The following is a 12,887-nucleotide window of genomic DNA, read 5'->3' on the forward strand; positions in this document are numbered from 1 at the left end:
CATGTGCTATATTCCTGCACTGTCAAAATTCCAAAATGACATGGAAGTTGTTTTATTAGTAATATAAGTTAAATCACATTTGATCAATTTGAAACAACCGAGTTCTTTTTATTTCAGTAGCCTTCTTCATAACAGCTTCAACCTCAACATTTTCAATCCATTTTGACAAATAATTACAAATTAAGACAATAGATAAATTGGTATAGTTAAAATATCAAGGATTTAAGGATTAAATTTATCAATATATATCATCAATACATATGAATGAATGAAATATGGAAAATATAAGGTTGAATGCATTTGTATATATTGGTTATAATTTTATTGGGTTTACAAGAGCAGTTTATCAAATTTAATTGTGTTAATTTTATTGTACAAAAAGCACAACAACAGTAGTTACCTTTAATACAACCCTCCACGACAATATTTTTTAAAACCGGAGCAACATTAGGAGTTGTTACTGGTATGATCGTCAATTTTATGTCGTCAGCCAACACAGGTTTTTTAAATTCCACTTCTGCTACACCAGTTGGTTTTACCTATTGAAATACATAGCCATATGAAATGTATTAATGATCCTTTAATGGAATACTATATTGAATAGTCAAGTGTCATTTATTGGTACATGCCCCATAAATGGTTGAAATAACATATATAGTGTTGATTTATGACAGACCAGTTAAGGCTAAATGCAACTTTTTATTGCAAAACATACAATTGTTTCTGTGATGATTGGAAAGTTTGTTGAATTTTCCTAATTATTGACCATGTGCATAATTGATTGACTTCATCGTCTAAAATTTATGTTAAAAAAACATGAAATCGTTTTTATATCAGTTTTACCTTTAGTCGATGTTACAAGCCAAAATTTTACAATAATCCTTCTTTTACTACAAATTTCGTAAATTCTGTTTATGAATGTTTTACTTCTGATTGTAAACAACGTATGAACAAAGAATGCAAGAAAACAACATCATTTAGAAGGTAACTTTTTTCCAGTTAAATTTGATTTAATATTGAACCATTAATACGATGAAAATACAGCGCTAGTTATTTACAAAGTCCATACACAAAATTCAAACACTTATGTATATGGTCTTACACTAAGAAGCCTAATGGCCTAACCAACGACACCAGAGTATGATGTAACGTAATTTTTCAACATTATTTGGTTGTACTAGAATATCAGAACTGCTTTCGTGCTCTGTTTAGATAATGAATTGAAGTTGTCTTCTTTTTCATTGTTTCATTGATATTACCATAAGATGATAATTATTTATGTTCATACCTTAACAGTCTTCTCCTCAACTAAAACGCCGTCTTTATAAAGTTTGAAAACAACACTGTCAACAAGTTCTGTTTCAACAGCAATATTCATTATCGGAGTAGTGTCAGTTGGTTTTAATTCTAAAACAGGATTATCGCCACCAGGTGACGGTTTCCACCCTGTAGGTTTCAAAGCGTTTTCAGTACCATCTGGAGACGTTGGTGAAGTCACACTATCCAAAGTTATTGGGCCCTTTGTCGAATCATCCGGACAAATTTCCAACCCTAAAAAAACACATAGCATTAGTATAAATCCGAATATTAGGAATTTATATGATGGATGACTGTTAGTTACTATTAATATTGACATATTCATTTATTGACAACAGCAAGATAGTGATCATCTTGTAATCTTTATCGAACTTCCTGCAATATCATAAGGGCTTTTCGTTCAAAAGTTTGACCTGTTAGCAAACGAAATGTTTGACAGACCACTAGTCGTATTGGAATGTCGAGACCCTGAATATTTGTCCAATTGAGAAGATGTGGAACATTGAAGTAAATGGGAAATATATATTCCTTATGAAAGCGCTACCAGAATTTACACCAAAATAAACCGACGATGTTTAGGGCTTAAAGAGCGAGGAAAACAAAATATTTGTCATGTGAAACAACTTTTAAAATTTCATCCAATATATCTAACGCTGTTTCACAAAACGAAAAAGATGTACCAGGACAATATTAATAAAGAGATTTGAGCGAACTTTTAAACTTGAAACTGTACAAATAACGTCAGGAAATTGTTTTGTTGATAATTAGTTTCAGATTTTCTGACTAATAATATACCTGTAGTTGTAGAAGCGGGTCCTGTGGTTGTTGGAATCAAAGGTGGACTTGTTCCTGTGGCTCCAGCTTGAGTGCCAGTAGTTGGGGCTGACGCTGTAGAGGGTGTCACAGAGGTAAACACAGGAGACGATGTAGGTGTTGTGGCCGGTTGTCCTGTGGTCACAGCTACAGAAAAAAATCACAGGCTTAGTACATATATTTTAACACATGCATATATAACTAAAAACAAATTTGATTTCATATATTAATAAAGTTGTCGATTTGTCCTTCGCTAATGAAGCTGAAATATTATATATGTAAAAGGGAACATGTGGTATTTGCCGGCACTGTCATATGTCAAAATGACATGGAAGTTGTTTTATTAGTAATATAAGTTAAATCACATTTGATCAATTTGAAACAACCGAGTTCTTTTTATTTCAGTAGCCTTCTTCATAACAGCTTCAACCTCAACATTTTCAATCCATTTTGACAAATAATTACAAATTAACACAATAGATAAATTGGTATAGTTAAAATATCAAGGATTTGAGGATTAAATTTATCAATATCTATCATCAATATATATGAATGAATGAAATATGGAAAATATAAGGTTGAATGCATTTGTATATATTGGTTATAATTTTATTGGGTTTACAAGAGCAGTTTATCAAATTTAATTGTGTTAATTTTATTGTACAAAAAGCACAACAACAGTAGTTACCTTTAATACAACCCTCCACGACAATATTTTTTAAAACCGGAGCAACATTAGGAGTTGTTACTGGTATGATCGTCAATTTTATGTCGTCAGCCAACACAGGTTTTTTAAATTCCACTTCTGCTACACCAGTTGGTTTTACCTATTGAAATACATAGCCATATGAAATGTATTAATGATCCTTTAATGGAATACTATATTGAATAGTCAAGTGTCATTTATTGGTACATGCCCCATAAATGGTTGAAATAACATATATAGTGTTGATTTATGACAGACCAGTTAAGGCTAAATGCAACTTTTTATTGCAAAACATATAATTGTTTCTGTGATGATTGGAAAGTTTGTTGAATTTTCCTAATTATTGACCATGTGCATAATTGATTGACTTCATCGTCTAAAATTTACGTTAAAAAAACATGAAATCGTTTTTATATCATTTTTACCTTTAGTCGATGTACAAGCCAAAATTTTACAATAATCCTTCTTTTACTACAAATTTCGTAAATTCTGTTTATGAATGTTTTACTTCTGATTGTAAACAACGTATGAACAAAGAATGCAAGAAAACAACATCATTTAGAAGGTAACTTTTTTCCAGTTAAATTTGATTTAATATTGAACCATTAATACGATGCAAATACAGCGCTAGTTATTTACAAAGTCCATACACAAAATTCAAACACTTATGTATATGGTCTTACACTAAGAAACCTAATGGCCTAACCAACGACACCAGAGTATGATGTAACGTAATTTTTCAACATTATTTGGTTGTACTAGAATATCAAAACTGCTTTTCGTGCTCTGTTTAGATAATGAATTGGAGTTGTCTTCTTTTTCATTGTTTCATTGATATTACCATAAGATGATAATTATTTATGTTCATACCTTAACAGTCTTCTCCTCAACTAAAACGCCGTCTTTATAAAGTTTGAAAACAACACTGTCAACAAGTTCTGTTTCAACAGCAATATTCATTATCGGAGTAGTGTCAGTTGGTTTTAACTCTAAAACAGGACTTGTGTCACCAGGTGACGGTTTCCACCCTTTAGGTTTCAAAGCGTTTTCAGCACCATCTGGGGTCGTTGTTGAAGTCACACTATCCAAAGTTAATGAGCCCTTTGGCGAATCATCAGGACAAGTTTCAAAACCTACAAGTTCAAATAGCAATAGCATAAATAGAAATACAAGAAATACATATGATGAATGGCTGATAGTTACCATTCTCCCTGCAAGATTAGGAGGGCTTTTCGTTCAAAAGTTTGACCTGTTAGCAAACAAAACATGTGAAAGAAAATAGTGGTATTGGAATGTTGAGAACCTTAACATTTGTCCGATTGAGAGGATGAGTGATGTCAAAAGTTTAACCCAAACAAGTTAATTGATGGACAAGATACTACTTTAATTTTCCTTTCGGTCGATATTTGTATTCCACGATTTTATCTTAGTATGGTACCATGGAAAAAGGTTACATTTCTATTCAATCAATCAATCGACCAGTTTAAAAAAGAAATCAAACTTGTAAAATTAGCCTAACATAGTTTACATTTTTTCAATATCTAGAAACGAGATATCTAAACTATATTTGAGGAATTGACTATAATTACTTGTCAATTCAAAAATCAAGCATCTCGATAATACCTTTTTCAGAGAATGTATTGTTTCTATTAGGGTAATTCGTTGGTACACAGTACGATCCCCTCCTTAAGTCAAGACATTTGAATTAACAATTATGGCCTTTCTTTCTTAAGAAACAAAGCAGGACCATCTCATTCAATATGTCTGTTAGTTCGATATGGGAGATACAACTGTTAATAATAGAAAAGTCAAATACTTTGATACTATTGCTTGAAGAACTAGTCTCAACTTGAATGTACCCTCACGGAATGTTGATTTTTTTAATATTTGCATTTTATTCATTAGATTCTAGAATAGGTAGTTTCACAATAAGTTGGAAGCCCTGCTAATATTGCTGAATAAATTGATGCTGATACTAGTAATTTGAAAAGAGGTTACATGAAGATCTGTTTGAGAGACCAAGTTATATAACGTTGATTGTTAGAACCTCAGGCAATTTAAGTATTCAATACAGTGAATTAAACATCTAGTTTTGTTTATCATTTGTTGAAACTGAATTGAACATATAAGAAACCTATAATTATACAGGATGTCCTCATTTGTACCTGTCGTGGGGTATCTGTTGAGTTTCCAAGTGATTTGTTAATCACTTGTTCAATTAACGAGCTGTTTATGTAATGGTATTTACACCCCACAAAAAACGACGATGTTTGAGGCTATAAGAGCGGGGGAAAGAAAATATTCGTCATGTGAAACAACTTTTAAATTTTTAGTGTTAATCATTAATTTCAGATTTTCTGACAATTGATATACCTGTAGTTGTAGAAGCGGGTCCTGTGGTTGTTGGAATCAAAGGTGGACTTGTTCCCGGGGCTCCAGCTTGAGTGCCAGTAGTTGGGGCTGACGCTGTAGAAGATGTTCCAGAGGTAAACACAGGAGACGATGTAGGTGTTGTGGCCGGTTGTCCTGTGGTCACAGCTACAGAAAACAACACAGGATTAGTACATATATTTTAACACATGCATATATAAATAAAAAACAATTTCGATTTCATCTGTTAATAAAGATGTCGATTTGTCCTCCACTAATGAAGCTGAAATATTATATATGTAAAAGGGAACATGTGCTATATTCCTGCACTGTCAAAATTCCAAATGACATGGAAGTTGTTTTATTAGAAATATAAGTTAAATCACATTTGATCAATTTGAAACAACCGAGTTCTTTTTATTTCAGTAGCCTTCTTCATAACAGCTTCAACCTCAACATTTTCAATCCATTTTGACAAATAATTACAAATTAAGACAATAGATAAATTAGTATAGTTAAAATATCAAGGATTTAAGGATTAAATTTATCAATATCTATCATCAATACATATGAATGAATGAAATATGGAAAATATAAGGTTGAATGCATTTTTATATATTGGTTATAATTTTATCGGGTTTACAAGAGCAGTTTATCAAATTTAATTGTGTTAATTTTATTGTACAAAAAGCACAACAACAGTAGTTACCTTTAATACAACCCTCCACGACAATATTTTTTAAAACCGGAGCAACATTAGGAGTTGTTATTGGTATGATCGTCAATTTTATGTCGTCAGCCAACACAGGTTTTTTAAATTCCACTTCTGCTACACCAGTTGGTTTTACCTATTGAAATACATAGCCATATGAAATGTATTAATGATCCTTTAATGGAATACTATATTGAATAGTCAAGTGTCATTTATTGGTACATGCCCCATAAATGGTTGAAATAACATATATAGTGTTGATTTTTGACAGACCAGTTATGGCTAAATGCAACTTTTTATTGCAAAACATATAATTGTTTCTGTGATGATTGGAAATAGTTATCAAAGGTACCAGGATTATAATTTTGTACGCCAGACGCGCGTTTCGTCTACATAAGACTCATCAGTGACGCTCATATTAAAATATTTATAAAGCCAAACAAGTACAAAGTTGAAGAGCATTGAGGATCCAAACTTCCAAAAAGTTGTGCCAAAGTTTGTTGAATTTTCCTAATTATTGACCTTGTGCATAATTGATTGACTTCATCGTCTAAAATGTATGTTAAAAAAACATGAAATCGTTTTTATATCAGTTTTACCTTTAGTCGATGTTACAAGCCAAAATTTTACAATAATCCTTCTTTTACTACAAATTTCGTAAATTCTGTTTATGAATGTTTTACTTCTGATTGTAAACAACGTATGAACAAAGAATGCAAGAAAACAACATCATTTAGAAGGTAACTTTTTTCCAGTTCAATTTGATTTAATATTGAACCATTAATACGATGAAAATACAGCGCTAGTTATTTACAAAGTCCATACACAAAATTCAAACACTTATGTATATGGTCTTACACTAAGAAGCCTAATTGCCTAACCAACGACACCAGAGTATTATGTAACGTAATTTTTCAACATTATTTGGTTGTACTAGAATATCAGAACTGCTTTCGTGCTCTGTTTAGATAATGAATTGAAGTTGTCTTCTTTTTCATTGTTTCATTGATATTACCATAAGAAGATAATTATTTATGTTCATACCTTAACAGTCTTCTCCTCAACTAAAACGCCGTCTTTATAAAGTTTGAAAACAACACTGTCAACAAGTTCTGTTTCAACAGCAATATTCATTATCGGAGTAGTGCCAGTTGGTTTTAATTCTAAAACAGGATTATCGTCACCAGGTGACGGTTTCCACCCTGTAGGTTTCAAAGCGTTTTCAGTACCATCTGGAGACATTGGTGAAGTCACACTATCCAAAGTTATTGGGCCCTTTGTCGAATCATCCGGACAAATTTCCAACCCTAAAAAACCACATAGCATTAGTATAAATCCGAATATTAGGAATTTATATGATGGATGACTGTTAGTTACTATTAATATTGACATATTCATTTACTGACAACAGCAAGATAGTGATCATCTTGTAATCTTTATCGAACTTCCTGCAATATCATAAGGGCTTTGCGTTCAAAAGTTTGACCTGTTAGCAAACGAAATGTTTGACAGACCACTAGTCGTATTGGAATGTCGAGACCCTGAATATTTGTCCAATTGAGAAGATGTGGAACATTGAAGTAAATGGGAAACATATACTCCTTATGAAAGCGCTACCAGAATTTACACCAAAATAAACCGATGAATGTTTAGGGCTTAAAGAGCGAGGGAAACAAAATATTTGTCATGTGAAACAACTTTTAAAATTTCATCCAATATATCTAACGCTGTTTCACAAAACGAAAAAGCTGTAACAGGACAATATTAATGAAGAGATTTGAGCGAACTTTTAAACTTGAAACTGTACAAATAACGTCCGGAAATTGTTTTGTTGATAATTAGTTTCAGATTTTCTGACTAATAATATACCTGTAGTTGTAGATGCGGGTCCTGTGGTTGTTGGAATCAAAGGTGGACTTGTTCCTGTGGCTCCAGCTTGAGTGCCAGTAGTTGGGGCTGACGCTGTAGAGGGTGTCACAGAGGTAAACACAGGAGACGATGTAGGTGTTGTGGCCGGTTGTCCTGTGGTCACAGCTACAGAAAAAAATCACAGGCTTAGTACATATATTTTCACACATGCATATATAACTAAAAACAAATTTGATTTCATCTATTAATAAAGTTGTCGATTTGTCCTTCGCTAATGAAGCTGAAATATTATATATGTAAAAGGGAACATGTGGTATTTTCCGGCACTGTCATATTTCAAAATGACATGGAAGTTGTTTTATTAGTAATATAAGTTAAATCACATCTGATCAATTTGAAACAACCGAGTTCTTTTTATTTCAGTAGCCTTCTTCATAACAGCTTCAACCTCAACATTTTCAATCCATTTTGACAAATAATTACAAATTAACACAATAGATAAATTGGTATAGTTAAAATATCAAGGATTTAAGAATTAAATTTATCAATATCTATCATCAATACATATGAATGAATGAAATATGGAAAAAATAAGGTTGAATGCATTTGTATATATTGGTTATAATTTTAATGGGTTTACAAGAGCAGTTTATCAAATTTAATTGTGTTAATTTTATTGTACAAAAAGCACAACAACAGTAGTTACCTTTAATACAACCCTCCACGACAATATTTTTTACAACCGGAGCAACATTAGGAGTTGTTACTGGTATGATCGTCAATTTTATGTCGTCAGCCAACACAGGTTTTTTAAATTCCACTTCTGCTACACCAGTTGGTTTTACCTATTGAAATACATAGCCATATGAAATGTATTAATGATCCTTTAATGGAATACTATATTGAATAGTCAAGTGTCATTTATTGGTACATGCCCCATAAATGGTTGAAATAACATATATAGTGTTGATTTTTGACAGACCAGTTAAGGCTAAATGCAACTTTTTATTGCAAAACATATAATTGTTTCTGTGATGATTGGAAAGTTTGTTGAATTTTCTTAATTATTGACCATGTGCATAATTGATTGACTTCATCGTCTAAAATTTATCTTAAAAAAACATGAAATCGTTTTTATATCATTTTTACCTTTAGTCGATGTTACAAGCCAAAATTTTACAATAATCCTTCTTTTACTACAAATTTCGTAAATTCTGTTTATGAATGTTTTACTTCTGATTGTAAACAACGTATGAACAAAGAATGCAAGAAAACAACATCATTTAGAAGGTAACTTTTTTCCAGTTAAATTTGATTTAATATTAAACCATTAATACGATGAAAATACAGCGCTAGTTATTTACAAAGTCCATACACAAAATTCAAACACTTCTGTATATGGTCTTACACTAAGAAACCTAATGGCCTAACCAACGACACCAGAGTATGATGTAACGTAATTTTTCAAAATTATTTGGTTGTACTAGAATATCAGAACTGCTTTTCGTGCTCTGTTTAGATAATGAATTGGAGTTGTCTTCTTTTTCATTGTTTCATTGATATTACCATAAGATGATAATTATTTATGTTCATACCTTAACAGTCTTCTCCTCAACTAAAACGCCGTCTTTATAAAGTTTGAAAACAACACTGTCAACAAGTTCTGTTTCAACAGCAATATTCATTATCGGAGTAGTGTCAGTTGGTTTTAACTCTAAAACAGGACGTGGGTCACTAGGTGACGGTTTCCACCCTTTAGGTTTCAAAGCGTTTTCAGCACCATCTGGGGTCGTTGTTGAAGTCACACTATCCAAAGTTAATGAGCCCTTTGGCGAATCATCAGGACAAGTTTCAAAACCTACAAGTTCAAATAGCAATAGCATAAATAAAAATACAAGAAATACATATGATGAATGGCTGATAGTTACCATTCTCCCTGCAAGATTAGGAGGGCTTTTCGTTCAAAAGTTTGACCTGTTAGCAAACAAAACATGTGAAAGAAAATAGTGGTATTGGAATGTTGAGAACCTTAACATTTGTCCGATTAAGAGGATGAGTGATGTCAAAAGTTTAACCCAAACAAGTTAATTGATGGACAAGATACTACTTTAATTTTCCTTTCGGTCGATATTTGTATTCCACGATTTTATCTTAGTATGGTACCATGGAAAAAGGTTACATTTCTATTCAATCAATCAATCGACCAGTTTAAAAAAGAAATCAAACTTGTAAAATTAGCCTAACATAGTTTACATTTTTTCAATATCTAGAAACGAGATATCTAAACTATATTTGAGGAATTGACTATAATTACTTGTCAATTCAAACATCACGCATCTCGATAATACCTTTTTCAGAGAATGTATTGTTTCTATTAGGGTAATTCGTTGGTACACAGTACAATCCCCTCCTTAAGTCAAGACATTTGAATTAACAATTATGGCCTTTCTTTCTTAGGAAACAAAGCAGGACAATCTCATTCAATATGTCTGTTAGTTCGATATGGGAGATACAACTGTTAATAATAGAGAAGTCAAATACTTTGATACTATTGCTTGAAGAACTAGTCTCAACTTGAATGTACCCTCACGGAATGTTGATTTGTTTACTATTTGCATTTTATTCATTAGATTCTAGAATAGGTAGTTTCACAATAAGTTGGAAGCCCTGCTAATATTGCTGAATAAATTGATGCTGATACTAGTAATTTGAAAAGAGGTTACATGAAGATCTGTTTGAGAGACTAAGTTATATAACGTTGATTGTTAGAACCTCAGGCAATTTAAGTATTCAATACAGTGAATTAAACATCTAGTTTTGTTTATTTTTTGTTGAAACTGAATTGAACATATTAGAAATCTATAATTATACAGGATGTCCTCATTTGTACCTGTCGTTGGGTATCTGTTGAGTTTCCAAGTGATTTGTTAATCACTTGTTCAATTAACATGCTGTTTATGTAATGGTATTTACACCCCACAAAAAACGACGATGTTTGAGGCTATAAGAGCGGGGAAAAGAAAATATTCGTCATGTGAAACAACTATTAAATTTTTAGTGTTAATCATTAATTTCAGATTTTCTGACAATTGATATACCTGCAGTTGTAGAAGCGGGTCCTGTGGTTGTTGGAATCAAAGGTGGACTTGTTCCCGGGGCTCCAGCTTGAGTGCCAGTAGTTGGGGCTGACGCTGTAGAAGATGTTCCAGAGGTAAACACAGGAGACGATGTAGGTGTTGTGGCTGGTTGTCCTGTGGTCACAGCTACAGAAAACAACACAGGCTTAGTACATATATTTTAACACATGCATATATAAATAAAAAACAATTTCGATTTCATCTGTTAACAAAGATGTCGATTTGTCCTCCACTAATGAAGCTGAAATATTATATATGTAAAAGGGAACATGTGCTATATTCCTGCACTGTCAAAATTTCAAATGACATGGAAGTTGTTTTATTAGAAATATAAGTTAAATCACATTTGATCAATTTGAAACAACCGAGTTCTTTTTATTTCAGTAGCCTTCTTCATAACAGCTTCAACCTCAACATTTTCAATCCATTTTGACAAATAATTACAAATTAATACAATAAATTTATAAATATCTATCATCAATACATATGAATGAATGAAATATGGAAAATATAAGGTTGAATGCATTTGTATATATTGGTTATAATTTTATCGGGTTTACAAGGGCAGTTTATCAAATTTAATTGTGTTAATTTTATTGTACAAAAAGCACAACAACAGTAGTTACCTTTAATACAACCCTCCACGACAATATTTTTTATAACCGGAGCAACATTAGGAGTTGTTACTGGTATGATCGTCACTTTTATGTCGTCAGCCAACACAGGTTTTTTAAATTCCACTTCTGCTACACCAGTTGGTTTTACCTATTGAAATACATAGCCATATGAAATGTATTAATGATCCTTTAATGGAATACTGTATTGAATAGTCAAGTGTCATTTATTGGTACATGCCCCATAAATGGTTGAAATAACATATATAGTGTTGATTTTTGACAGACCAGTTAAGGCTAAATGCAACTTTTTATTGCAAAACATATAATTGTTTCTGTGATAATTGGAAATAGTTATCAAAGTTACCAGGATTATAATTTTGTACGCCAGACGCGCGTTTCGTCTACATAAGACTCATCAGTGACGCTCATATCAAAATATTTATAAAGCCAAACAAGTACAAAGTTGAAGAGCATTGAGGATCCAAAATTCCAAAAGTTGTGCCAAAGTTTGTTGAATTTTCCTAATTATTGACCTTGTGCATAATTGATTGACTTCATCGTCTAAAATTTATGTTAAAAAAACATGAAATCGTTTTTATTTCATTTTTACCTTTAGTCGATGTTACAAGCCAAAATTTTACAATAATCCTTCTTTTACTACAAATTTCGTAAATTCTGTTTATGAATGTTTTACTTCTGATTGTAAACAACGTATGAACAAAGAATGCAAGAAAACAACATCATTTAGAAGGTAACTTTTTTCCAGTTCAATTTGATTTAATATTGAACCATTAATACGATGAAAATACAGCGCTAGTTATTTACAAAGTCCATACACAAAATTCAAACACTTATGTATATGGTCTTACACTAAGAAGCCTAATGGCCTAACCAACGACACCAGAGTATGATGTAACGTGATTTTTCAACATTATTTGGTTGCACTAGAATATCAGAACTGCTTTTTCTGTTTAGATAATGAATTGAAGTTGTCTTCTTTTTCATTGTTTCATTGATATTACCATAAGATGATAATTATTTATGTTCATACCTTAACAGTCTTCTCCTCAACTAAAACGCCGTCTTTATAAAGTTTGAAAACAACACTGTCAACAAATTCTGTTTCAACAGCAATATTCATTATCGGAGTAGTGTCAGTTGGTTTTAACTCTAAAACAGGACTTGTGTCACCAGGTGACGGTTTCCACCCTGTAGGTTTCAAAGCGTTTTCAGTACCATCTGGAGACGTTGGTGAAGTCACACTATCCACAGTTATTGGGCCCTTTGTCGAATCATCCGGACAAATTTCCGACCCTAAAAAACCACATAGCATTAGTATAAATCCG

General features: G+C 32.1%; 1 protein-coding gene across 1 annotated transcript in view; it reads right to left on the minus strand.

Moving 5' to 3' along the window:
* The window catches only part of LOC139513596 (mucin-3B-like), a 204,456-nt gene that overhangs the window by 91,257 nt on the left and 100,312 nt on the right, over nt 1–12,887 (minus strand). The window contains exons 92-105 of the mRNA XM_071302241.1: nt 12,593–12,855; nt 11,551–11,689; nt 10,886–11,050; nt 9,383–9,645; nt 8,494–8,632; nt 7,788–7,952; nt 6,963–7,225; nt 5,916–6,054; nt 5,210–5,374; nt 3,707–3,969; nt 2,819–2,957; nt 2,113–2,277; nt 1,289–1,551; nt 401–539 (exon numbers count right to left, since the gene is read on the minus strand). Of these exons, the coding sequence (XP_071158342.1) occupies nt 401–539; nt 1,289–1,551; nt 2,113–2,277; nt 2,819–2,957; nt 3,707–3,969; nt 5,210–5,374; nt 5,916–6,054; nt 6,963–7,225; nt 7,788–7,952; nt 8,494–8,632; nt 9,383–9,645; nt 10,886–11,050; nt 11,551–11,689; nt 12,593–12,855 (2,670 nt within the window). The remainder of the gene's footprint in view (nt 1–400; nt 540–1,288; nt 1,552–2,112; nt 2,278–2,818; nt 2,958–3,706; nt 3,970–5,209; nt 5,375–5,915; nt 6,055–6,962; nt 7,226–7,787; nt 7,953–8,493; nt 8,633–9,382; nt 9,646–10,885; nt 11,051–11,550; nt 11,690–12,592; nt 12,856–12,887) is intronic.

Source organism: Mytilus edulis, chromosome 2 (genome assembly GCF_963676685.1).
Source record: "Mytilus edulis chromosome 2, xbMytEdul2.2, whole genome shotgun sequence".
NCBI classification, from domain to species: Eukaryota; Metazoa; Mollusca; class Bivalvia; order Mytilida; family Mytilidae; genus Mytilus; species Mytilus edulis.